This window comes from Aulonocara stuartgranti (genome assembly GCF_965226115.1).
Source record: "Aulonocara stuartgranti genome assembly, chromosome: 18".
Taxonomy (NCBI): domain Eukaryota; kingdom Metazoa; phylum Chordata; class Actinopteri; order Cichliformes; family Cichlidae; genus Aulonocara; species Aulonocara stuartgranti.
In genome coordinates, this window is record NC_138954.1 from 28,583,584 (window position 1) to 28,610,973 (window position 27,390).

The 27,390-nt window shown below is 43.4% G+C and overlaps 2 protein-coding genes across 5 annotated transcripts; both read left to right on the forward strand.

The window, feature by feature from the left end:
- Positions 1–1,497: 1,497 nt before the first annotated feature.
- On the forward strand, positions 1,498–10,873 carry sall2 (spalt-like transcription factor 2). Of its 4 annotated transcripts, none has more exons than XM_082514542.1 (5): positions 1,498–2,066; positions 3,595–3,741; positions 5,037–5,090; positions 5,321–9,186; positions 9,512–10,873. In XM_082514542.1, exons 2-5 carry the CDS (start codon positions 3,666–3,668, stop codon positions 9,812–9,814), a joined length of 4,299 nt encoding a protein of 1,432 aa, XP_082370668.1. In that variant the 5' UTR covers positions 1,498–2,066; positions 3,595–3,665; the 3' UTR covers positions 9,815–10,873. The 4 variants fall into 4 exon arrangements, with proteins under 4 accessions (XP_082370668.1, XP_082370670.1, XP_082370671.1 ...); XM_082514543.1 differs by lacking the exon at positions 1,498–2,066 and adding an exon at positions 2,103–3,295; XM_082514544.1 differs by lacking the exon at positions 5,037–5,090.
- Positions 10,874–12,500: 1,627 nt separating this feature from the next.
- On the forward strand, positions 12,501–24,147 carry mmp14b (matrix metallopeptidase 14b (membrane-inserted)). Its single transcript, XM_082514548.1, has 10 exons — positions 12,501–13,082; positions 19,388–19,536; positions 19,619–19,741; positions 19,838–20,145; positions 20,580–20,741; positions 20,938–21,098; positions 21,221–21,359; positions 21,456–21,606; positions 22,495–22,610; positions 22,722–24,147. Exons 1-10 carry the CDS (start codon positions 12,984–12,986, stop codon positions 23,210–23,212), a joined length of 1,899 nt encoding a protein of 632 aa, XP_082370674.1. The 5' UTR covers positions 12,501–12,983; the 3' UTR covers positions 23,213–24,147.
- The last annotated feature ends 3,243 nt before the right edge of the window (positions 24,148–27,390 follow it).

Genomic DNA, 27,390 nt, shown 5'->3' on the forward strand with positions numbered 1-27,390 from the left:
CACTGGAACAGTGAATGCCTGCAGATGTTGAACTAGAAAAATGAAATATTTGCAGCATGTGCAGCACTGTCATTGTTATAAAATGTAAGCCGTACAGGTGTGGACTTTCGCTAGCAGAGGTTGCAACAAAGCAGAGAACTGTCATTAACGAGCTTCATTAGAACAGATAGAATAGAATAATCATTTAATTGTCCCACAGGGGGGAATTTGGTTGTACAGACAATTACAGACAAGAAGAAATTGGCCAGGCAGCCAGCTCTATGAAGAGTCTTGGTGGTTCCCAACTTCTTCCATTTACAGATGATAGAGGCCACAGTGCTCACTGGGACCTCCTGCTGCAGATCTACCCTTCCCCAAATCTTTGCCTCAATACAATCCTGTCTTGAAGATCCACAGACAATTCTTTGGACGTCATGGTTCAGATTGAGCTCTGACGTGCACTGTCAACTGTAGGACCTTATATAGATGTGTCCAATCAACTGATTAAAAAGATATTGTAAACTCGTTCAGTATCTAATTACGTAGCACTGGTATTCTTTTTTAACATGTCTTTGAGAGACACCTAGTGGCTTTATTGCTGTAGCACACAAGCCACCGCACCTGTCTGCTTATAGGGAGACATTCTTATGAGTTAAGATAAGACAATAATCAATATCATGACAGTAATACAAATAAAAAATGAGGCTGCTGGCACAACTACATCATTAGCTGACAAAATAAGCGTTGTAATGCACAAAGAAACTCACAGCAGAAGCTTTTTACACTGTTTAACACTAATATAAGCGGTGCATGAACATGAATCATTCATATTTTCTCATAGGGGTCACCAAAGAAAGATAAATTGCCTGTAAATACTCTGGAGGAGACTAGAATTTTTCTTTATATCATCACTTACTTCTACTGATTTTCACATTATTGTCTCCAAAATGAACGAAATATAATGATAGAGTGGCTCAAGTGGGCTGCTCACTTTTTCTTTTTTTTGATAATTCAATACAACATCAGTCTGTGGACTACATCTACAGAGATATCTAACCTTAAAAAAGAAAAAGAAAAAAAGAAATCATTATCCTCCTAAGACCCGAACTCTTCCACGGCATGCATTTTTAATTTCTCTTTGATATTTGGGCTGATTGGGACCCGATGATTGTAAAAACAAAGAATTACCAGATTTTCATTTTTTTACCTGATTTTTGTTTCTAAGAAAAACGAGAGCCACATGAGGATATTCGTTTGAAATTTCGATAGAACAGTAACAGTATAATGTCCTCGTAAGTGGATATCAGGCCCCTGTAGAGCAAAATTGAGTATTTTGGTCTAAATAACCCAAAATGTGATGTCCACATATGTGGACGCCAGGTCCTAGGAGGGTAATAATATGACTCAGTAGTGGTTGTTATTTTTATCAATGGGAACCTCTGTCACTTAAATCCTACATGGATTCATGTCTGCATCAGAGGTGTGCGCGCTCCCGGGCCTGCACTCTTATGTGACATGCACACTGAGAGCCAATGTGGAGGTAACCGTGGTCACAGTTTCCCTAAGGACCGTCTGGCGGCGAGGGCCATTAATTATAAGAGACAGGAAGACAGACACCGAGCCAGCTTAGCAGACAGACAGACAGTACCGCAGCTAGCGCAGACAGGCCGGACAGGAGCAGGCCCCGACAAATACAAAGAGGGGAGGAAGAGCGACACGTAATCTACGGCCAAGGGGGGGAAAAACATAATCCTCCCCTTGTAGCGAGCAGGCTACGGCTATCTGCACCGGTCCTGCTTTCGCTCCTGACCCTGGACTCTGGGTGAACACACTCAGGCATAATAACCCTTTTGTCATAAGAGAAAGAACGCGGTTTTCTACGGAGATAAATAATTGAAAAAAATGCGGCTGTGTGACTGCGCATCCCTGGCAGTGAATAGGAAAATGCTGCGCCAGTGTCCCGGCTGAGAGACGGAGCCGATCTTTCCCAACACAAGCTCCCCGGCTTCCCCACTCTCTCTCTCTCTCCCTCTCTCTCTCCTGTCATTACACAATATCGCTGCCAAAAATTCATCGTTTCGAACATGGTAAGTTTTCTTTGTGTTATATTTAACGGGCTTGTGTCGGCGACGCGCGGCCTGTGGGGGAAATGCACATCCGGGACTGCATTTTTTTCCGGAGAAGTCATAATATTTATGAATCATAACTTGTTATGATGTAGGAACGCGCGTGGCGTGCAACAGGTCGCCGTACAGTAGCGGGGACGCGCATCTCAGGGCCAGATTTTGAGCTTGGTTTCCAAACACTGGTGCTCACATACACACACGGGCGCGCGTTCAGCCTTTGTATACGCGATCAAACTGGCGAGATGGCACGAAAATCATACTAATATTAAGAAGAATAAGAAGGCCTTGTTGGAATGATGGAGACCAGGTTAAAAGGGATGATATTATCCGCTTCGACTGTTTGTCTGCTATTAGAGTAATGGCTTCATTCTCTTTTACAAGACACCAGCGATTACACAATGACACGTAGGTTATTAGCCAAATGATTTCCTTTTTAATCCCTACAATATTCCGAAATCACTGCCTGGTTTGGACAGAAAGCCTTTTTCCCAATATAATCTTGCTGTTAAGAACGTCAGATTAGTGGATGGTTATTACCCGTATTAATTACTGATTTAGAATTTTGGCTCCATTATTATTCTGCCCAAGCCCCAGTAAGAGAGGGAAGAAGGTGGATGCTCTTTGGGTGGGGGACTGTCACGGGGCCCAAGTGGAAAATGTATTTTTCTCCTCACCATGGCTGTGTTTTTTTCCAACTCCACGTGCTAAGCAGCCGTGATGAGGTTTGAAAAGGGAGCATTGTGTCTCCAGTCAGTGGCCTTATGTGTTGGAGAGGCTCGGAGAGGGTGATGTTCACTCAGCTGAGCTCCCTCGACGTCATTGTTGCAAATTTCACCTGATTTCAGGCGCTCTGTTTCACCGAGCTCACGCAGGAGGCTGTTTGTGGAGGTGTCGGGAGGGGGGAACACAGCCCACGCACACTTTGAAGTGTCGGTGTTCGACAACACGCCCCGTGACAGGATGCGTTTGATTTATAGTCTCGGGAAACAAGGTTTTAGCGGATACGGATTTCTTCCTTCCTTGCGCACTATTAGCTTTTACGTTTTAACAATCGACTGCTCGGGGAGGACTCATAATGTGATGAACTTGTGCGTAAATGTGTAAGGGTTTACCGAACAGAAGCAGTGGACTCTCGGCTCAAAAGATGGGGTGTTCACTCGCCATTTGAATGCAAAGTAGTGGATGAACAAGTGAGCTGTGTGTATGCGTGTGTGCGAGTGTGTGTGTGTCCAGAGAAGGAGGGCCAACGCCGTGTTTTCAGAATAGAAAGACTTGTTGAGAGAAACTGTCACACATGCCTCTTTGGTTCTTGTATTCCCCCCCTCTTCTCCACAATGCCACAAACGTGGAGCCACTTTATTAAGTCTAATCGAACCGGATCACCCGGTGTCAGATTTTTGGAAACCATACTGTAGTTTGTCTTTATTTATTTAATTCTTTTTTCTTTCATTTTTTTTGTCTAAGTAATTTAGTTACCTGCTTTTTTCAGTGCGCAGGGAGACAGAGTAAAAGTTGTGTGTTGGCCAATGCGCCCCTGCGTCGGTCCCATCCTGTTGAAGCATGTCCCGTCGGAAACAGAAACGACCCCAGCAGCTTATGAGCCTGACCCTGGGTGCCTGTCGGAAACTTGAGCATGGTGAGACATAGACTATATAAATCAATAGAACAATGATCAATAATAAGTAAGACGATATTCACATTGGATGCCGTAGTATAGGAGACTTAGCCTTTTCTTAGTATGCGCTTTGTGCCTTTTACACAAGTACATTAAAATGTAGTGCTTATTTAGGATGTACATTTACAGTTTAAATTAAAATGACTATTAGCTCCTTTGGGACTTCAAATATGTTTTTACTGTTTATATTTTAAGCTTTGTTGACTGAGATGTAATCATTTACTCTTAATCAGCCTTTTATTAATTCAATTTAAGTGCTTCAATTGAGTTCATTTGCGCTAAAAGTTTAACCAAAGTTAAATGTGCATGTTATAGCATTGTGCTAAGAAAATGGCTTGCTGGAATAATTTGAGTGCAGACGCTTTAATTCCTTCTGTGCAGGTTTAAGCCTTAAGCTGCTTCCTTGGCCCTATTAAACCCAAGTATCTTCACTCCTCTCACACTGCCAGTTTCAAACACACAGACCACCCACATTTCAGAAAAACACAATAAATCAAAAGCAGTATCACTGAAAAACAATGCAAGGTGAACCTGAAGGCGTGTGCTATGAAAAGGGTTAGGGTTTGAAGCAAAGACGTGAGCACGAGAAGGTCAAGGAAAAAGAAACTTTGTGGGGCACTGTATAAGGTGTTCTAACTGCAACAGCCCATTGTCCCCATTCAGCTTTGTTGCTAGCCACTGAAGCATGAACATGCCCACAAAGACGTGTGTGTGAAGGCGTGCGCGTGTGTGTGTGTGTACACACAGTTGTGTGTATTTGTGTCCGCTTGTCCACTTCAGTTACAGGAATAGGGACCCCATTGTGTCACAAAATTGTAGCTGTTGAGCTAACAGCAGGAAGTTCTGTATGCATTTGGGTGCACGTGAGTATACAAAGTGTTACGGAGTTTGCTTGCAGAACATATTTGCTGAGTCGTCATGTCTGTCATGGCCTTTTTGTTTTGCTTGCACGACAAACTCTTCCTCTGGCTGGCCTATCAGGAATGGGACCCCCAACTGTTTAAAGTCAGTTTTACTAGCCAGTCAGATACCCTGCAAAGTGTTCAGTACTTGACTAAGAACTAACTCTTGACACCCCTACTGGGCCAGTGGGGGATGGGCTCTTCAGTAAGACAGACTGAATGGAGGAAGAAAGAAAGAAAGAAAGAAAGGAAGAAAGAAAGAAAGAAAGAAAGAAAGAAAGAAAGAAAGAAAGAAAGAAAGAAAGAAAGGCATAGATGAAAGATTGCCTTAGGATGCGTCTTATTTTATTTTAGGGAAGTGGAGGTCTTGTGTGTGTTTCCCTGGAAACAAGGTGGTCTCCTCTGCGGGTGAGTAGTATATTCTGAGTGCATGTGTGTGTTTGTGTGCAAGCATGTGTGTCTGTGTGCAGACAGCAGTAAAGAAGCAGCACAAAGAGAACAGGAAAAAACATTTAGTTTAGTTGGCTGGAAATTAACCCCTGAGGCCAAAATTCACCTCCTACAGACCATTTGTTTTTTCATACCCTTCACGTGAAGTAGCCACCTAAATTTCTTTTCCTTTTTTTCAATACCTGCAGATGACACCTCGGCACTGAAGTCACACTTCTTTTCATTTATCACGGATTCTACTTTGTGCTCTTTGTCTTCTCCTCAAAGCTCCCAGCTGCCCCATACGCTCTGTTCATCTCTCAAGGGCTCTCAGATCGCCTCTCAACTTACTGAGGGTCAATCCCTACCTTGTTCACCGATAAAGCCCCACCAGCAGCCTCTCAAAGACCTACAGCCCTCCCTTTCATCAGACTTCCCTTACTCCCCTCTCACATCCCACATACAATTCTCACCTGGCTTCAAGTTGTTTGCCAGCAATTCCGCAGCTTTCGTAAGTGCTGTTACCTACCCTCCCAGAAGCTCACAAATGGCCTCTCCCAAGCTGGGACTATCAGCCACCACCACAACCTCTTCTTCCTCCTCCTCATCCTCTGCTTCTCTATGTCCTCCACCACACCCTGGAAGCCCCAGTCGTGTGCCCGAAGGCCCTCCGAGTCCTGTTACACCTACCCCAAGCCCTGGAGTGTCATCTGCTTCGGGTGCACCTTCTAGGACCCAGCTGAGCATAGCTTTGATCCTGGAGGAGCTTCGGGTGTTGCAGCAAAGACAAATTCACCAGATGCAGATAACAGAGGAGATCTGTAGACAGGTCCTGCGCCTTGGTGGAGCCTCCTATAGCATAGACACACCTGCCCAACATCTTCTCCCTTCTGTACCTCAGCTCTGCCTGGAAGGCAGTAAAAGGGCATCTAGTCCAATAACCCAGCCAACTGCATCTCAGCCTTCCACCTCTATGGCTCCTCTTCTAGCATGTTTCTCCTCCCTGCTTCCCTCCCAAGCAGTCAACAAGCCCACACAGCAATGCACCTCCTTGTCTCAAATCCTGCAGCCTAACAAGGTGCAGATGGAGGAAACAGGTGGGGCAGCTGGTGCTCATGGTCTCACAAGGGTGAGCTCTCGCTCATCAGCTCCCTTGAATTCTTCCTCTGTTGCCACCACAGTGGCTTCCTCCACCTATCCGCTAGCACTGTCATTAGCTCTACCCAGTCGGTATCTTCATGAGAAGTCTCCAAATACTACTTCAGTGAGCGGGCACAGTGGTCTCTCCTTCCTTAACACACCCCTCCCCACATCAGTACCTATAGTCCCAAACTCACAACATGCTCTGCAATCTGCTTCTAACGGAGGAGAATCTTCTTCTGCATCCAGTTCCAACAACACTGTCGGCCGTCTCCAGCATGCCTGTCGCTTTTGTGGAAAAATGTTCAGCAGTGATTCAGCCCTGCAGATACATCTCCGCTCACACACGGGGGAACGACCCTACCAGTGCCCAGTTTGCCTCAGCCGCTTCACTACACGAGGTAACCTCAAAGTTCATTTCCTACGGCACAGAGAACAAAACCCCGAGCTTTCGCTGTCACTTCTGCCACCGTCTTTGTTTGGGATTGCATTAGGGACTACTGCGGGATCGGATATGGGACAAAACATGAGCAGCGGTAGCAGTACTAGTGCCATGAATACGATACAGAAGAAGCGAAAAAATAGGGCTGAGGATGAAACATCTGGAGACAGTTTGGAAATCAGTGGTTCTAGTACTGGGCTACCACTAGGGGCTTCTGGAGGGTCGACCCCATCTTCCCTACCCCTGCCCCCGAGTGTTGATCTAGCGTTGATTTCCCACTCTCTCCTGCAATTTAACAGAGCTGCAGTGGTAGCTGCTGCAGCATCTATCACAACTGGCTCATCCAACTCATCCTCCTCATCGTCTTCCTCCACCTCATCTCTCGCAACCTCCCTTCTCTCAAACCCTTCCTTGTCCTCATCTTCTGCCATCACAGGATTATTCAAGGGTGCCAAGCAGCATCACTTTGATGAAAACACTCCTCCCCATGCCCCAGTGCTTTCCCCTGCTGCCTATTCCCAGCTAGCCCACCTACCTAAGCTTCTTTTCCCAACTGTCTCCACACCTTCTTCTACCCCAGCTGCACACTCATCCCTCTACAACCATCCAGCTTTGGGCTTGCTCCGCACCCCTCTACCTTCTGCTCCAGGCTCCCACCAACATGCTTCTTCAAGCCATTCCCAGCTTTCCTTTCCCTTCTCTTCTTTTCCTAAAGTCACAGGTCCACCCACAACTACCAATGCATCTTCCCTGCCTTCCTCCATAGCCCCCACTCCTACATCGGAAACCTCTAAGCTGCAAAGGCTGGTCGAGAAGCTAGAGAAGGCCCCTCGACCTTCCTCTTCTCCATGGAGTTCTTCCAATACTTCCAATTCTGTGATGGAAATGTTATCTGGCAGTACCACTACCTCTTTAGCAACTTCAGCAAACAGTAGTTTCACAAATGCCAGCAATTCTACCACATATGTCATGGCATCTCCACTGTCTTCTAGCCTTGTTACTACTTCGGTTTCAAACTTCACTCGCGAAATGGTAGCTGCCCTAGGCATGGGTGCCAATGGAGCAAGTGCCATGGCAGGAGGCATGTTACCATCACTGATTACAGATCCAGCTGGTAACCTTACATCCAATCAGTGTGGGGTGTGTCTACGAGTGCTGAGCTGCCCCAGAGCATTGCGGCTGCACCAGGCCACACACCTCGGAGAACGGCCTTTTCCATGTAAGATATGTGGACGATCCTTCTCTACCAAAGGCAGTCTGCGATCCCATATTGCCACCCATCATGCCCGGCCCCCCAATGCACGTGTACAGAACTCTTGCCCACTGTGCCAACGTAAGTTCACTAATGCTCTCGTGCTTCAGCACCACATCCGTATGCACCTTGGTGGACAATTGCCTCCAGATGGCACAGAGGATTCTGCACATGAGATGCCAGCTGAATCTAAAGCCATATCCTTGGTACAATCTCAGTCCCAGTGCACTGACCCAAATGCTACTTCAAGTAATACACCTCCCCTCGCAGGCCATTCAAAGAGTATAGTTCCAACTCAACAAGTTAATACTGCAACAGTTGCCTCTGTCCCTGCCTCTGACAGTATGAAATCAGCTGAGTTCACTCAAAATCCAGGCAAGTCTGCACCCTCCAGCCCAGACCACATTCCCCCCTCTGACCTAAGCCCTGACCCCTTTATGAATCCCACCACACAGACTTCACCACCAGGCAGTGCAGACCCCCCTGTGCTTACTGTCAGTGTCCCTTTGCCTGCATCCCAGCAGACAGATCAAGCTTCACCAACTGGCGAAGACAACCAAGTTCCACAAGCCACTGTTGGTTTCAATCTTCCAAAATCTACCCCTTCACCATTTACTTCCAGTGTTACCAAAACCACAAAATCACCTACTGCTACTGAGATGGACTGTGGAGAGGATGAAGTATCTACCTCTTCCGATGCCTTCCTTGGCTCTAAATCAAACGTAGAGGACTTGCAAAGCACACCTGCTCTCGATGATCCCTTTTCCTACACCTGTCCCAGCACCACCTCTAACCCCAATCTTTGTGACGGTAATACAACAACAACCTTGGAATCAGACCCAGTCTCTCCAAGGCCCCAATCACCAGAGCCCATAAATAAAGATAAAGAGCTCTCATCTCCACCCACAACACCAAAGCAAGACCAAGCAACTGTGCCAGAAGGAGAACCCAAGCTGACGTCAGCTTTGGAGGATACAGACAACACTGGAGCTGAAGTAAGAGGCGAACCCCAGAAAACAGCCACTTTTGTAAGAGAGACACGTCAAAGCTTTCATTTTAGTTCATATGGGAGGGAAGAACGGGCAGATGGCATAAGTGGATTCGGCTCAAGTTCAATACTGGATGCTTCTGGCCCCATCAACCTTGCTCCAACCCTCCCGTCTCCGATGTCTCGTCCTGAGAAGAAGACCTACTGCTGTGCTGAGTGTGGAAAAGAGTACGCCAGTCGCAGTGGGCTGAAGGTAAGGAACAAGTTCCATCATTTATATCAATAAGATGTGTAGTTATGTTTGCACAATTACTGTGTTGAACAGAGCATTTTGTCCTACACAAAAGAGAGTTTTTCATTCCCACTGTCACCAAGTGCTTTACTGTACAATGTAAAGCACACTGAGGTGACTGGTGTTGTGATTTGGCACTAAATAAATTGAATTAAACTGAATTGAATTAAGCTGGACTCTAAAATTACCTCTGCTGTGCAATTTTAGCCTACCCAAATTCTATTAAGATTTGTCTTTACAAGATGATGATTATAAATAAAAATCTTTCAAATCTATTCAATTTTAGGGGCACATGAAGCATCACGGCGTGGTATCCAAAACATCACGTCCGTCAGCCCGGAGTCGCCGTTCCTCCACTGACCAACTTCCTTCTTCTACATCTATGACTTCCTCAAACATTCCAGCCACTAGGAGCTCAGCAGGCTTCTGGAACCAGTATCAAGCATTCCTCAACACCAGCGCTGAGCCAACTGATGACCCAACCACTGCAGGCCGAGGAGAAAACGAATCATCAAAATCTCCTGTTTTGTCACAGATGGATCCAAGAGCCCACGAGGAAGCTGGGGAAGAGTCCAGCGAAGGGTCATAACTCGCATAGCCGTAACTGGCTGGTAAATGTTACGGTGTTTTTGATTGTTGTTTACGTCTTGGTGTAACTGTACGGGCATATCATTAGTACTGCTTCCTTAACACATTTCAGGTTGCCTGTCAATGATAGTCAGAATAATATGTTTGTATATTTAAAGTTGTGAGTCAATCAGCTTGGTCCTGTTGTATTAAAAAAGAGACAGCTGTAGTGCAAAAAAAAAAAAGTGTGTATTCAAAGTAACAAAATTAGCCCAGTTATAGCTGGATTTGTTAAAAAGTGAAACTACCATTGTCTGTCTGACGTTCTTAACAGAGTAAAATTTGAAATGTTTGGTTATTAAAAAAGAGAATGGGTCATAATTCATATTACGTTTAAACATCCCAACAGGCTCAGATAGATAAATCTGATATTACTGGCTTTGAGTCATAGGAAATGAAGCTACAATAACCAGTTTAAACCATTTTTGGTAGTGTTGTAAACATGTAGACACTTTTGTTCTGTTGTGGCATGTACCAAATCTCATCCATCTGACACCAAAGGAGACTCGAGCCAACCAAAAGAAAATATTTTGGAAAATACTACAGCAAACTCATGTGTGTTTCATATGAAGAGAATTCTTTTGCTGATAGGGATGAGTAAACAAATTATTGGATCTAAAACTACATCTTGCTTTGTAAAAGTCAACAAGGTGAACAATATGAATGTGTTACTGGGGGGAGGGGGGGGTGTATATGGAGTCTTTTGTCCCCGTCCTGTGGCTCTTAAAACTACTTGCTCCTGCTGTGATTTCCTTTTCACTACCTTGTCCCGTCAAACCAGAAGCACACCTGCAGTTTTTGTGAGCCCAGTGAGGGCGCGATCCTTTGTGTGACCCTTGCCCTTCAGCTTTGTGAGTATTATGATTGTCGTTTAGTCCAAAAGTACTATCTGTAAAACCCTTTCAGTTGCTAAAGTTACTAAAACTTTAAGTTTGTGTATAGAATGTATAAGAAATCTGTCTGTTTGTTGTACGCTGTTATTTCAGTATCTCCACATTAAAAACTAATTTGGGAAAAAATATATATTGTTCAGTCTTGTTCTTCCCCCAAAGGGAGGGAGTATGTAGTCGGTTCAGTTTGTTTGTTTGTTAGCACTCTAGCATCCACAGTCTTCAACATGTTATTTTCAGACTTTGTATGATGCTAGAGATCAATAAAATCTCCAGCTGATTTAATTTAGGGGAAAACTGAGTCAAAGTCAACTTCACATTAAATGTTGAAAATCAGTAAAAACTCTATAAAACACAACTTTTTATGGATCATCTTCAAACTTCACAACAATATACTAGGCCATGGGGGACATGAGAACCTAGGTTGGCTAAGCATTTGACCTTCACCTTCATTTCTAGCACCCAAGGTCAAAGTTAACCTTGAAAATAAATTTCAAGAATCCATATTGAGTAATATACGATATGAAAGGGCATGGATAGAGCTGTACAACACACTTTATATTTTTTCAATTCCTACAACGTCACAGTGACGCCATAATGTTTCATGCACTATATCATAAAATTTCAGGTCTTTACAGCTTTTAGAAGCCAAAGATTTCAGCCAGTTCTGCGTCAGTCATGAGGAAAAAGATAACAAAATACACCATTTTAGTATGTAATGCTTCATGGTCATAGGTCAAAGGTCAGGGTCACATGAATTAGGAAAACACTTCAGTTTCCATAGGATCATTTCCAAACTTTAAAGCAATATATTAACTACAAGCACTTTCTTTGTTTGAGCTCTTTAAAACTTTATATTTACAGCACAATGTTACATGTTTTACAATGACACAAAATGATTTATATGCGATTTATATTAAAAATACTGACATCAGCACAAATGATCTGTGAAACAATACAGATGGCATTATTGGGGATTTCCATATTACCAGTGCTGACATCAGCCTAAAACATCAACGTTTTAGTAAAGCCCTTAATCCATCGGAGTGCTCCTGTTTAATTATTGTATCTTATATGAACGCCAAGAAAAAACAGAGGAATTTAACACATGCACACTAAACAAGACTGCAGTTATGAAAGGAAACAAATGCAACACTCACAGAGGACAAAGAAAAAGAAATGAGAAGCATGCAAGACAAAAGGCACACATTTGGATGTGTACAAGTAGCGCACTGGAGGGCGCAATTCCCCCCCTTTTTTTAGCACAGTTTGCTGCTTCGTGTAGCTAAATTATTATATGATGTTTACAGTGCATTTGAGCACTTTTTGAACACCCTTTATAAAAATCTGCGAAAATTAATATGTTAAAGATCAGAAGACTTAAAAAGCAGCAACATAATAGTCTACCATCTTCGGCTTGAAACGAGGTTTTAGGGAAAAGGCTGATTTTGGCTGAAGAGATGGCAGATGGCAGATATAGATGATCGGTTATTATCACATATATGGAAGCGAAGTAGATGACTGTACTGACAGATCACACTAAAATAACTAAAATCTTGAATACATTCCCAGATAAACTTTTGCATTTTGTCCTTATTTGGAACAGATTGAGCTGCTCGCTTCTGCAAACAACAAGGTTCCTACAGTTTAGGGCGCATTAACGCTTTAGTCCCAGTGAGGAGCCGTGCCAAGTCCGATGGGTCATCCGGTTGATTCTGAAGGGGCGGGCTTATTTCGGAGGGGGGTGGTTCACGTCGCTTTACTTTCCAACTAAAGTAGGCTATCAACTACCACGTCTGCAGAGGAGAGAGGGGGTCAAAATAAACCGACAAGAAAGATAGGACAGGAGGAGTAAGGACGGTTCCATCAAAGTCGGCTGCAACATCGGGAGCAGACCGCAAGCTGAATTTGGACATAAAGTACGCACCGCTTGCGGCTCCAGAGCCCCTTTACACAGTTCTCGTTTCAAGTAACGTCCGATTGTAATCTTGCCAATTCACCAAAACACGAGAAGAATGTACATGTTGGAGACACACGTCTACTAGTTTAAATTGTCCTGGCAACCACAGGGAAACAGTTTTTGTGTGTTTTGCGCGAAGTCCAAAGTTTTGCGCATGGGATGCTTCCCTCCCCCACACAGATAATGTTCTGACAAGAGAGAGAGAGAGAGAGAGAGAGAGAGAGAATCGAGCAACCTTCCCGAGGACATCTTCGTTTGTTAAATTTTTTGAGAATTGACTGATGGCACCTAAGCTGAAATCGGTAGCCCGGCTGCTGCTGCTGGCGGTGGTGTGGGAGCTGAGCGCGCAGGGAGCGACGGAGCGACAATTCAATCCAGAGGTGAGGAAAACATGCAGAATGCAGAACTAAAACCACATAAAGTTTTAAATGCGCATTAAACGATTAAAGTTGGATAAATATAAACTGGATTAAAACTGGATGAATACTCCATAAAGGCATAGATATTGTACACTTGGAACATGTATATCGCCAATAAGTGCACTCAGTTAAAACAGTTAATAATGTTAGACAGTTGTGACATATAATTAAAGTTAAGGAGATCTTTTTCTATCTATGAGTTAATAATACATGGCAATTTTTTTGTTTATTATTATATTCATCTTTCAAATTTGTGTGGAGCTTGTTTTTTTTATGACTCCTATGCAGAATTTTTTTAGAACTTTGCATCCTGATAATAATTTCTGCAGCTGACTGTTGTTGGCACAGGGATATGGGAAATGGGCTCTGACCCTGGGTTAGAGGAAGCAGCCCTTAATGATGATAACGCTCGTGAAAACACAGAAATGCTGAGAGGGCAAAAGCAGCGGAGCCAGAGCAAAAGAAATGCATTCAATTGTATTGTGGTCGCTGCAGAGACTGAGGCAATTTTTGTGGGAACGGACTGAGGGATGGGGAGATGTAATTGTTGACATCTGTCCTGAGTTATGTCTGAGTACAGCACCAAAGGGGGGGTTACAGAAAGAAAGAGGTTCTGCAGCATCTCACCCTTTCTCATCTGTGGAAAAATACAACAGACTGAGCACTAAAAGTTTTCCAATATCTTCCAATAACAGCGCTGGCTACTATCAAGGCAGATACAGCTGAGATTTTTTCCCCTGCTGTTCACATCTGTTCCTTTCTCATCTTCTTTTGTATTGTTCTGATCTCATTTGTCTGTTTAGGTCTGTTCTTCTTGCAGAATCAGCAGCTCTCAAATCCCATAACCAGAGCAAAGTTAGGAACTTCTGTGTTAATGTTCCAGGAAGTGACTTTGTGATGATACTCCTACACACCTGCTTCCTTCAGTGCCATTAGAAAAAATAGGGCAAGGTCTTGCTCACACAGGACATCAAAGAATTCATATTTTTTTACATACAGTAGCGCCTGGAGTATCCTGCCTGTGACCAATGCAGTTATAGCTCAGCTTTATGCCAGTGGAAGAAAATGGAGCAAAGTTACTCAATTGACCTACATTTAGACCAGAGACTGCAAAGCGCCATCTGCTAAAAATGTAAACAATGTGTCGCCTACATAATTCATAATTTCGCTTTCACTCCACACACGCACGCTGTGCAGCAGTAAATCTAAGTGATTAATATTTTCTCATTCTGGGAAAGATTTGATTACATTTTGTCAAGATGGGCTTGTGGTTAAGTCAACTCCTTTTAGGCAAGCAGATTTCAAGGAATTTTTTCATATCAGCACATTTTAACAGCCAATACTCTACGGTGCAGAATTTTCTCATAAAAAAGTGCATTAGCTACCGGTGTGAACCACAAGTACGATAAAGGCCAGATATAAAGTGGATATTTGACCTGATAATTTCAAAATACTAGTATGAAGGTTGATTTCCTATTGTTACTTTGCACGACTGCAAGTTTAAAATAATTCACATTCTCAATCTTATTTGTCACCCAGTTCATCTGCTTGCTGAAAAAACGTCACTTTTAGCTCCAAGGACTCTGTTCTGTTCAGTCAGCTTTCTTCTGATTGACTAACTTTTTCAGGCAGAGCTGTGTATCTGAAATGCCCATATTAGGGATATCCCCTGGCAATTACATCATAAAGAACCATGAGGAGAAAACAGATTTGAAACCCAGTATTTACAGCAGTCTGAGCTTTTGCTCAACTGGGATTACCTGTGTAAACACTGACCTCATCATTTGAAACTTTGGCCTTGTTAAATATGAGTATGCACTGCTATAACAGGATAAAATAAATAAATAAGGAAGAGCATAATAAGCCTCTTTAATTAAAGCGAGTAATGCTGCAGATCATCTGGGCTTCGGTGAAGAACTTCAATTAATTAGATGAACATGTCTTGCCTATTTTATTTCTTTGGAAAATAATAAGTCATGCAACCCCCCCCAAAAAACCCCTTTCTGTCATCACATTCATCACGAATAGCATCAGTCAACAGTGTGCAATCAAATAAGGAAGTTAATGAGGATGATAAACGTGAAATGTCTGCACCGCAGGAAGCGGGCCTTTCCATCGCTAGTTAAGTTATGGTCAAAAAGTGCTTTTTTTTCTTTTCTTTTCTTTTTTTAACATAAGACCAAACTCTCCGTACAGTTGAGGAAATCTGACCTCATATGCTGCCTCCACAAACCCACAAGTCAGCGGGATTTTTTAAATAAATTTTTTTATTGACAATAAATAAAATTAGATCAGTGGTTACGTGTTGGTCAGTGGGTCTGTTTTGTGATATAGAGGTTGTGTGGACACAATTCATTTCCTGTGGCGTGTGGTAGAGACAGGAAGTGGGCAGCTTGGTGTGTCAGCAACCACCTGCCTATCACACACACACATCTTTTTTTTCCCCCCTGTGCTCGAATCTGCAGAAATGGCTGCAAGCCGAGGTCATTCAGTACAAAGAATGACTTCAGCTCGTAGCTAATTGTCATGAAATTGTCATGAAATGAGATGATGAAAGCGAGGCAGGGAGGACACTGAGGAGCCTGTCACAGACCAGAAAGGGGGCTATTGTGGAGATGGGAGTGATGCAATCTTTTTTGGAAAAGACGGAAAATGAAGCAACTGTCCAACTGTACGAGACAGGATAAAGATCATAGTTGTCATGCACACATCCTGTGTGAGTGTACTGGATGTCACACTCCCTCTGTTCCCAAAGAGAACAATTACACAGGTAACTTGATACTAGTCCCATGCTGGACTAGTCTTGTTAGTCGTTTAGAGGAAGCAGTTGATGTGCAGTTAATAAGTGCAATACATATTTATACTGGAAAAGAAAATCGTGAGAGAATTGTGATCTCAATTCTAAGCCAAAAAATCGTGATTCTCATTTTATGCAAAATCGTGCAGCCCTAGCAGGAGTGCATCGTTTCCAGGAAGCCATTGTTTTAATAATCAGCAGTGGGTGGTCTTTCCTTGGGGAAAGGTGTTAACTGAAAATAAGGTAATGTTCAAAGTCATCATGTCATTTCCTGTAACTAAAACAAAGAGGCCAAATTTTTTTTAGGATAAAATTCTTCCTTTTTCCTGGGATTGACTGACTCCTCAAATGACACTGGCAGAGATGAATTTTTCCACTCTTGTGTCATCGGCTCTTTCTGGTGTTGGCTAGAGAGAGGTTGTTTAATAGACACCAGCTGGGGGATTACACACAACCAAAGGGGTTTCTGCTTGTGTGTGCTCAGGAGCTGTTGGCCAGAGGGGTCAGAGAGGTTGTAAATGCCCTCCTGAGCCAAGAGCATAGCAGGAAAATGCCTATAAAGTAGAGGAAAAAAAAAAGTTAATAAAGTTACCTACCCACAATAAACTCCCTGAAGTACACACGGGCGCCATAACCTGCTGTTGCACATAAAGTGGGAGTCATAATTTCATACATTTAAGACATGTGACAGAATATCACAGCTTTCTGGATGGAGTGGGTGGATATGTAATGATGAGCTCTCTTGCCCTGTGTGTGCGCTTTATACTGAGCATGCCTCAGTTGGACTCCCATCGCTGTTGACCAGAGTTTCTTTCCATTGGCCTTCAGCAAATGGAACAACTGACTAACTATGCCTTCTTCTTCTCCTCCTCATCCTATGCAAAATGAGCACACTGCCTAGAAACATCCACAGCAAACATTGTCTGCTTCTTGTAGGTCTTCCATTAAACAATAAAGTCAGTCGCTGCACATGAGTGAGCTTTACATCAAAGTGCTGGACTGGCAAGGTTCCTTTGCTTCCTACTCCCTCTGTGCATGGGTAAATATCAAGGGGTGATGACTACATTTAACACAAGTGCTTCCAGGCATCAGTTTAAAGTGTTGCTCATTACTCAAATTGTAGTAAAAATCTAGTAAAATGGACAGCCTAACACTAAGTCAGTTGTCACACCTCCATGTTTTTCCACAAACATGTAAAGGAACAGGAAACATGATATCATTTGAGCTTTGAAATCATTGGTAGTAAATAAGTTGATGTGTGTGTGTGTGTGGGGGGCAGTTGGAAACCACTGCTTCACATCAAAAGACTGTATTAGTTTAGACTATCCTTTCTTATTCTTCTCTAAATACTCACCACTTCCTCTTCCTGCTGCTGCTTTAGTTGCTCCAGTTATTACCGTGGGCAAAAATAGCGTGGTGCGACAGTGAATAAGACTTTGTCAGAGTCACCTGTGGGACCTATGAATGGGGCGTGGGAGCCTTAAAGTTAAAACAAGTGTTCGGTGTCATTCAACAGAAGTCTTTTGACTGAGCCGAGGGCAAAATTGGGCCTTTTGTAGAAAAGAAAACAGGGAATGTGTGAACTGGAAGAATATGGTTTCGAGCTCAAATCAGGCCTTAAAATCTCTTACATTTGTGGCAAATTATCCAAGTTGCTAATGGTTGTATTTGACTCTGGTACAAGCAAAACCTTTATTTGTTTATCCCAGCAAACTGCAGGCGTTTCATTATGACCGTTAATTAAAACCTCTAAATCCCACTAGCCTTCATCTTTCCTTCCTTGTGCTCCTCTTTTTCCCGCTCATGCAGCCGCGCTGTAACAGTGACTCTTTATGTGTCCACTGGAGCTCCATGGGTGAGTCAAGACGAGAAAGGGCTCATTCAGGAGTAAAGTCTAAACACGTAGACCTCCATGTCTCTCTAGGACAGACAGAGAGGCAGAGATTAGACTTGCAACATCCTCCAAAGTTGCCATTCAGCTCAGGGCCAAACAGTTAAGCTGAATGAACATCAGGAGCATCAATACTGACCTAAAGCCCGGAGTCGGACAACCACGTCAGCACATTCACTTACTGTACATTTTCAGTGGAAAACTCTAAAATAAGCGAGTTGATTTATTTAGCTTTAACTGTGTTTAACATCCATTAGCAGCAGCAGATAGGCATTAACAACAATAATCGAGCGGCTCAGGGTGTGGTTGTTCATGAGTATTTACCCTCAAGTCTGTGGGTTTTCCATAAGAGAGGGATGAGGCAGAGGAGAAGGGGTGGAGTGAAGAGGCGAAGACAGAGACATGAACGTGGGGGGAAGAGTTTGACTTTGAGGTTTGGATGCGACGAGGAAGAAATTCCCAGTTAAATTACTGACTGACTTTACTGCTTGACTGGAGACCTCGACTGAGGTTGCCCAAGGCCTGAGTCTCACCCTGGGACACTCCCTATCTTTTTCTCTTCTGTTTTCCCAATGTCCTTCTCTGCACATACTCTACAGCAACTGCGCCTATAATTCTGAATCCAGTTGAAATAATAGATCCCGCTAAGCTGCAAAGTCACGTCAGGCTCTGCCAAACAAAGACAAAAGTCATTAGCAGCTCCAAACCATAAAACGCTTCCTGAACGTGCCACGACAAGCTCACAAAGTCACTGTACAGGAGAATATCAGAGCGGTCTTGGTTTCCACCACGCTCACAATAGCCTCAGTGTTATTTTTCGTCTCTTGCTTGAGAGGGAAGGAGTTCAGGAGAAGCTGTGTGGGAGAGGTGCGTAGCAGAGCTGTCGGCACCGGTCCAAATGTCAAACCAGCACCGCAGGCAAATGGGTTTCCAGGGGAAAATAAGGTCAAGTTTAGCTGAGAGTGAGGGATTTGGAGCACCAGAGAACTCGGTGACCATCATAATATGCTCTCCAAATGCTTTAAAAAAACGCTTTCATTTATGAATTGTACAAACTCGATGACTTTAGCTAGAACTGATGTAGGTACAGACTAACATGAGTTTTAAACTTTAACTGTGTCCTCATTCAGTGTCTGTGTCAGGGTTTTGGATGAAACCTGAGCCGTCCTTGTCTTAAGCTTTTTTTGGCTCCTCAGGCCAGTTCTACTTTCAGTCCACACATACTGGAGAGTCCAGTGTTGATGGTTGAATAGCTTTTGTGTTTAGTCACGACATGGAGACGTGCCAGTTGCTTGAAAGTGATGTTGCTCCCTCTGGCTACGAGATACAAAAACACAGAAAGAAGTTATTTAAGAGCTTATTCTTGCTGTCGGCGTGGAATGTGTTTTCATCGCAGTCGCAGGAAAACATCCTGTTCTCATATTCCGAGTAACCAATGATCAACATTTTCAGGTGACGTGCGGAGTGTTTTTGTGTCTGTTTTTCATTTTTGTTTCTTTGCTAAAAGTGGAATTTCCTCACTATATTGTGCAAGACTTCTCATCATGTTTTCCTTTTTTATCCTGTTTTCCACTGCAGTCATGGCTACAACAGTATGGGTACCTTCCCCCAGGGGACTTGAGAACCCATGCCCTTCGCTCCCCAAACTCCATCTCCTCCGCCATCGCTGCCATGCAGAGGTTCTACGGCCTCACTGTCAGTGGTACCTTTGACGCAGACACCGTCAAGTGAGTATCACGCAGTGTCGTTTTTTTCAAGCACATTTAAGCGTACGTTGTCATGAGCGCGGTGTGTCTTACTGTCTGGCAGGGCCATGAAGCGACCGCGCTGTGGTGTCCCTGATAAGTTTGGTGCTGAGCTCAAGAGCAACCTGAGGAGGAAGCGGTACGCCATCCAGGGCCTGAAGTGGCCCAAGACAGAGATCACTTTCTCGTAAGTCACAGAGTTATGAAATAAACATGAAGCAGCCTGCAATTATGTCTCTGTAAAAAGGAATTAACTGTCTCGCCTTTTTAACACACTGTTTAGTATACAGAACTACACCCCAAAGGTGGGTGAGTATGAGACCTACGAGGCCATCAGGAAGGCCTTCAAGGTGTGGGAGGGCGTCACCCCGCTTCGCTTCCGGGAAATTCCCTACAGCTACATACGGGACAAAGTGGAGGAGTTTGCTGACATCATGATATTCTTTGCTGAGGGTTTCCACGGTGACAGCAGCCCATTTGATGGCGAGGGGGGATTCCTGGCACACGCCTATTTTCCTGGCATTGGCATCGGTGGAGACACTCACTTTGATTCGGCTGAGCCGTGGACAGTTGGAAACCGGGACCTGTTAGGTAAAGTTTCATGTTGAAACTGAAATTTCAATAGATGACTAATTCCCCAAAACCTGACACAAGAAAAACTTAAATGTTGGGAGGGGACCTCTCTGACTCTGTTTTGCTGTCAAAAGCAAAACCTAAGCCGCGACAGGCCCCAGCTTGTGCTTGTGCACTTCAGGCAGTGAATACCTGTGTGCGAAAATGCAGCAGACACAAACTGCAGCGTCAGCTCCTCGAGTCTAACACATCTTCACATGAGCTGCTGATGATTTTATTTTTAACTACTTGGTGTCTAGTTGTGTGCTTCTGAGTCACTTGAAAATAAGGAAACAGCACTTTTTCCTCATTCTCCTTTAGGACTCTGTCTCAAAATCCTCCCACTTTATGTCTAACACTTTGGCCTAATTTTTAAAAAGTTGCTGTAATTTTTCTTGTTGATGTTGTTTCAGGGAATGATATTTTCCTCGTTGCTGTGCATGAACTTGGTCACGCCATGGGTCTCGAGCACTCTAACGACCCCTCAGCCATCATGGCTCCGTTCTACCAGTGGATGGACACTGAGAACTTCCAGCTCCCAGATGATGACCGCAGAGGCATACAGCAGCTTTATGGTTTGTACAAATCACAATTAATCATTATCATTCTACACTAGGGATTAAAGACTAACCCGAAAAATTACATTGTAAATTACAGCATGAGTAATTTCTGTTTTTATCCATCCAAAGATGGATAAAAACAGATTATTTTGCTGCTTTAAAGTTAAGGCTTTGCTGTTTAAAGAAATGTTCGATGTCCTTACTCACAAAGGGTCAGGCTCAGGTCCACAGCCCCCACCTGTAACACCGCGTTCACCTTACAACCCCCCCGATCCCCCACATTCACCTGACAAGCCTCACTTCGGCCCCAACATCTGCGATGGGCACTTTGACACCATCGCCATCCTCAGGGGAGAAATGTTTGTGTTCAAGGTAAAAAGCTGCTGGAGAAAGTTTGGGCCATTTATAGCGATATCATTTATAGATTGTTATCTTGTTGTCTATGTCATCTTGTAAGTTTCTGAGAATTTTCTTTCTTTTTTTCCCCCTATCAGGATAAGTGGTTTTGGCGGGTGCGTAATAACCACGTGTTGGATGGATACCCAATGCCAATTGGTCACTTTTGGAGGGGCTTGCCCACTCATATTAATGCTGCATTTGAAAGGGATGATGGGAAATTTGCTTTCTTTAAAGGTAAGTCTGGCTTTAACATATTGCAAAGAAATTATTTTACTATTATTATGAAATTAAAAAAACTTCTCTCGGGTCCTCGGTTTTATTGCTCTACAGGAGACAGGTACTGGGTGTTCACCGAATCAATTCTTGACTCTGGCTACCCCAGGAGTCTTAAAGAGATGGGCACAGGGCTTCCCAAAGATCGAATAGACGCTGCTCTCTACTACACCCCCACTGGACAGACATATTTCTTCAGAGGAAACAAGTTAGTCATTGTCCGTTTTGTGTGTGCGTGTGTTTATCATATGCAGAAGTTTCAAAAGTAGGTGATTACAAGGAAACTCCCCCTGACATCACCGCCAGTAAAATATATGTTTTGACCATATGAGGTTAAAACATGTAAACTCAAACACTTACCATCCAATCCAAATCTGCCTCTCAGTTAAACAAGAAAATTCACCTTGAGGGAACTGTTACGGTTGCTGAGCTTTTCCATGGGTATAAAAAGTGGATGACATGTGGCAGTTGAATTGTAGCAGTCGGATTATAAAGTGAATATAGCTACTATAGTTACTATAGTTACTGCACTTTTCCTAAGACCTCAGCTCGCGGTCGTTTTGGTTCTAGAAGAGTTCGTGGTAGTTGAGCGGCAGTGTCTGCAGAGACAACACTGACTGTGGCTGTGCAGTTTTTACATTAGAAAGCAAGTCAAGAAAGTTAGTTAAGGTCTGTAAGGACAGTTCTTAAGTTAAGTCAAGTCACTCTACACAAGTCAACTACAAATGGTCTACACCAGTTTGAAGACTAATGCCTAGCTTCAAGTCCTGTAGGCACAAACAGGTCTATCAACACCAAGTTCTGAACCATTTAAAGCAAAGAAAACTCAAGTTCTGAGTAATCTGTGGCAGGTTCAATTTAATTGAACTAGTTTAAAGCTATCCAAAACTAAACCCAAGTCTATGTCTGTTCTCAACTCCAACCGAGTCGTGTATTTAGTTTGAGACAAGTCCAAGATAAGTGTAATGTCAGGTCTTTTAGGAAAAACCAGAGTCCATCCACAACTGTTTATGTGGGTAAAGAGGAGAGTTTCTAGCTCTGGCCGAATCATCAGTTCACCATATCTCTTTTTTTTCTCCTCTCGTTTCCTGTTTAGCTATTACCGTTTCAATGAAGCGTCCCAGACAGTTGACGATGGCTATCCGAAATCTATTAGCGTGTGGCAGGGCGTTCCTGATAACATCAAGTCAGCCTTCATGAGCAAAGATCAAGGTAAGAGTGGCATGTGTCAGATTATCTAGATTATTCATCACATCTTACTGTGACTGGATAGTTATTGGTACATGTTGTTTTTTACTTACACGTCTTTCTTCCACCCTTCAGCGTACACCTACTTCTACAAAGCCAACAAATACTGGAAGTTCAACAACCAGGTGATGCGAGTGGAGCCTGGATATCCCAAATCAGCCCTTCGTGACTGGATGGGCTGCCCCAATGAAGACCCCAAGACAGATGGAGGAAGAGGCGGAGGTGGACATGACAAGGACAAGGAAAGGGAGAAGGAAAGGGAGAGAGAGAGGGAGCGAGAGAGGGAGAGAGAGAGGGAGAGAGAGAGGGAGAGAGAGAGGGAAGACAGAGACAGAACTAGAGATAGAGAGAAGGATAGAGAGAGGGAGAAGGTGATTGAGAGGGAGGAGGAAATTGATGTGAAAGTTATTGAGACAGATAGTGGCAGCGGGGCAGCGGCGTTTGTTGTGCCGCTGTTTCTGGTAGTGTGTGTGATCGCAACGTTGGCAGCCTTGCTGTTTTTCCGTCGTTACGGTACCCCCCGCCGACTCCTCTACTGCCAACGATCTCTATTGGACAAGGTGTAGTTAGAGATGGAGGGGCAGAAGAGAGGAGAGAAAGAAGGCGAGAGAAGAAGAAGAAAACGCGGTGGAGAACGTTCGACGCAGATAAGGGAGCAGGACAGAAAGAGACGGAACAGGAGAAAGAGCCGAAGGAAAACTGTCAGACTTGCATTTTCAACTCTTCTTACCACTTCCAGATTCCTTTGACTCTATCTCTCAACCACTCAGCTCTTTCCAATTTTCTCCTTTCTGACTCTGCCTCTCTTCTCGCGGTTACTGACGCCAGCTCATTGCTGTTTGTTTTAGCCTTTTTCAATGTCATATTTTTAGTTTTTGTCAGTGGTCAGTGTTTGTGTTCTCGTGAATTTTCCACTTCGAACCTGCGTCTTCATGACATCCATTTCAGCATGTTTCTGTGCGTAAGCAGACGCCGTTGTTTCATCGCTCGGCCAAGTGCCCTTTTTTTTTTAATTTGCACACCCTCACTTAAACACAAAATCCTGGAAACCACGGCGGCACAGTCATCTGTGTTTCTTAATCTTCCAGTAAAGCAACATGTCAGGAGCCAGCAGGGACAATAAAAGGGAAACATTAGCTTGCATCCTTATGAAGCATGAGATACACTCCTATCAGAGTAAAGCAGTAAATGCAACAGTGTATTTTCTTTTTTTTTTTAAATGTCTTTATTGTTATTATTATAAATGATGTTGTCATTACTATTATGACTATTACTATTATTGTTGTTGTCGTCCACCATGTAAAGAATGTTTTTTTTTTGTATATTGTCATTAAAAAGTCCTGCTGGACAGTGACATACAGTTTTGAAAGTGGCCTTAATTTTATACATGTGGGAACAGTGAATGGGGAAATGGGGTTATGTATTCTTGAAACTTGATTGTTTTTTTTTTTTATACCTTGAATCCATCTCAAATGAAAATAAATTGAAGACCTGAAAATGACTCCTTTTTGTCATCGTACTTACTTTTGTACAGTTTTTCGAATCATGGTGCTACATTGCTAGTCAGGGGTTAGATTAACAACAATAATAATAATAACATTAGTGACAGTGATAATGATGACCATCTAGCCTTCTCAATCAGAACTGTGTGTGTGTGTACTCACTTATAAGCTTTTCGTACAAAAATAAAGTAATTTCAAAAGGCTTCATGTGCTTTGATCTTCACTTAGTCTTTGATCAACTTTGATAAAATCTTTCTCTCGCCTGCCTTGTTCACCTTTACTGATCATATTGGTCGTTGCTGTTTTACATCTGGCCTTCCCCAGTCTCCCCGGACCTCCAGGTTTCTTGTTCCCCGACCGCACCACTCTGCTCTGCTTTACTGGGGCTCGGAAACTGGCAAGCCAGAAACTGGGTTGGAAAACACGGACTGGATCCAGAGCTTAAGTAGAAACAGAGATGAAGATGACTGTATAAACCCGTTGCTGCACAGCAGGAAAACATATCTTAACTATATAGCTAGAGGGAGAGGGTGTGCATGCGTGTGTGTTCTTGGGTATATTTCTATTCTTATGAGGACCACATAGCCTCTGCAAGTATAAGATGACAAGGAAAAGCGTGCAAAGTCCCCCAAACTATCAAACTATTATCAAGACTTTGAAGTTGGAAAAGTAGTTTCACAATTTGATTAATGTAGGTCCTGACAAACACATTGGCACAAACAAGCACTCGTGCATGTTCTGAAAAACTGTAAATGCCTGTACTTGTGTGTTATCCACTGTGTTTGTGTGCACCCCCGTCCAACACGAGCCAATAAACGCTCAAACACCAAGCCTAGGCGTCTCCCCACTCCTTAATGATTCCACTAATGAACAACTGGCATACAGACACGAGACATGCCGTAAAGACGACTGACTGCAACAGAACAAGAGTGGGTGAGGGTGGAAGCCGGGAAGGCAGCGCTTCTATGATTTGCTATGATAACACCGACGGGGTTTTGTGCACTTTTGCTCTGTTCCTATTGTGTTTAAGAGATTCTGGGCGCCCATTCTTCTCCACTTCTCGCTGCAGTGTTTTGAAGACTTGGAGCTTAAGAGAGAAGTCACGAGGATTGCTGTGGGAGGAGATGAAGGAGGAGTGAGGATGGTTAAGTCACATTTGGAAGCCAGATATGGAGCAGAATTCCATGCACAACATCTGGAATTCCAACTGCATCATGTGAGCCAGACACACAGCAGGACACGGCAATGAGGGAATGGGGGATGGGATTTTTTCTTTTTTAGGATGTGTTTCATTCATTTTAATTTAACTTTATCTAGGTGAAAGACATTAAAAACACAATAAACATGAAAAAGTGTTATTTGTTTGTTTGTTTGTGTTTAAGATTAGTTTCCTCTAATGGATTTTTAGTGTAATATCTTTATACACACTGTTTTACTTGCTCTGCTTATCTCTGGGGTCCTCTTCACAAGTCAGACCCTGAGCTGTGGGTCAACATTTGATGTTTTCTCTCTTTACCCAGCTGACACTGCAGACTGCAAGAGAAAAGAAATGCTTCAGCATAATTCTTCCCCACAGTCCTCTTTTCTGTGTGTGTAACCGGAGAGCTTTTCTTCACTGTCTGCAAAATGACTTCACAAAGCCCAACAAAAGACCACACCACAATGCCCCGGCCTCTTCCAGCCTTCTCCCATCCTCCAGTGCTCACATTTCACCCATATAAATGCAAAGGTAATTCCTGCATCTGATTCCACTTTGTCTTTTTTTTAAAGGCTGATTGACAAATTCTTCTATCCACCCCCCCATGCCATGTACTATTTTAATCTCCTTCTTTAATTCAATCAAGTTTTTAAGTCAGCAGGTTTCAATAACAAGCTGGCTTTATGTTTTATATTTCTCTGAGCTGGACACTTCCTGTCCTTCTGTCAGCTGTGTGGCCTGTAGGCTGATGAATGCAGAAAAACTCCCAAAGAGGGGAAGTCCTGCTTGGACCTATTGTGTTCCATAATAGCCATTACACCATAATTGCGAGTTCCCCGCTGAATGACAAAGAACGATGAGCAACAGCATTCTGCCTGGTAACAAGGATGTGGGCAGAAAGGTGGCAGCTGGTGAGTGTCTATATAGGTTACACATGGTTTTCATTTGCATCAGTTGAAGCTCAGTCACATGCTGCACTTCTCTTATTCGCACACAAACACACAAGGATTACACAAACAGACACATGGTGGCAATCGCGTCGCTTCTGATCACCACGTCCTTCGCCAAAACTCGTCTAAGAATAAAACATCCTGCATTTCCTATTATGTAATCTCCCTGCATCTTATAGGCCTCAGTCACGTAGGGCTAAAGACCCCACTGTGACCCGATACCAGGAAAAATGTGCATAACAGGTCTGCAGCAAATGGACGGAGGTTTTTGCACGCAGCATCGTACACTTCTTTAAGATCAGCTTCACCTTGCGACTGCCACCAAGCTTTTGCAGACTCGCTGGGGAATACTTATTTTTCCCTAGAAACCAGCGGTTGCCAGATGGTCACCAGCCTGTGTGCCTGGGATGTTAGAAAACAATTTTATTGTTTGGAAGATGCCTGTGGCTGCCAGAATGTAACAGAGGTCTAGTCTAAGTTTAGGCCAACTCCAAGCTTTATTGAGTTGCATGTAGGCAAATGCAGACAGAGCACCTCAGTCGAGCAGCTTCTTTAGTTTTAAAGCCATGCCTGTTCAGTACCAGTCCCATTCAATCCAGCTGAAATAGTGTGAATAGAGAGCAGTCATTGTTGAGGTTATCTACTAAACCTGTGTGCTTCTGGCCAAAAATGTGCTAAAAACGTCCCTTGGTGCTGTTATCTTTGCTTTCCATTCAATTGCTTTCTTGTATAGTTTTATCACACAAAATATGTTGACCTTTAAATAAGGCGCTCCGCAGTATTCCCAAGCAGTCGTGCACACAGTTTATTTGTGGCGTACGGGAAGAGAGATTAATACCTTATGCTTCTTTTTTTCCCATTTCAACTCCATATTAATATTCCATTTAGCTACACATGGAGCTATGCATGGAAAAAACTTCCCTTTAAACATATTTTGGCGTTGTGTCAGGCATTCGCTTTAACGATCTTCGTTTACTTGATCGCGCAGTTTTGCCAGACTCTGGCCCATCGGTGCTTCAACACGCCTGTTTGTATTACACTTATCACAACATCTGCACTTTGAAATGGGTGGTTCAAGTCACTCCGGACTTTCT

Coding starts and splice junctions, on each gene's coding strand:
- mmp14b (XM_082514548.1), top strand. CDS start 12,984: ATGGCACCTAAGCTGAAATCGGTAGCCCGGCTGCTGCTGCTGGCGGTG. Junction 19,537..19,618: donor TTTGACGCAGACACCGTCAA/GTGAGTATCACG, acceptor ACTGTCTGGCAG/GGCCATGAAGCGACCGCGCT. Junction 20,146..20,579: donor TGGAAACCGGGACCTGTTAG/GTAAAGTTTCAT, acceptor ATGTTGTTTCAG/GGAATGATATTTTCCTCGTT.
- sall2 (XM_082514542.1), top strand. CDS start 3,666: ATGTCCCGTCGGAAACAGAAACGACCCCAGCAGCTTATGAGCCTGACC. Junction 3,742..5,036: donor CTGTCGGAAACTTGAGCATG/GTGAGACATAGA, acceptor ATTTTATTTTAG/GGAAGTGGAGGTCTTGTGTG. Junction 5,091..5,320: donor CAAGGTGGTCTCCTCTGCGG/GTGAGTAGTATA, acceptor CAATACCTGCAG/ATGACACCTCGGCACTGAAG.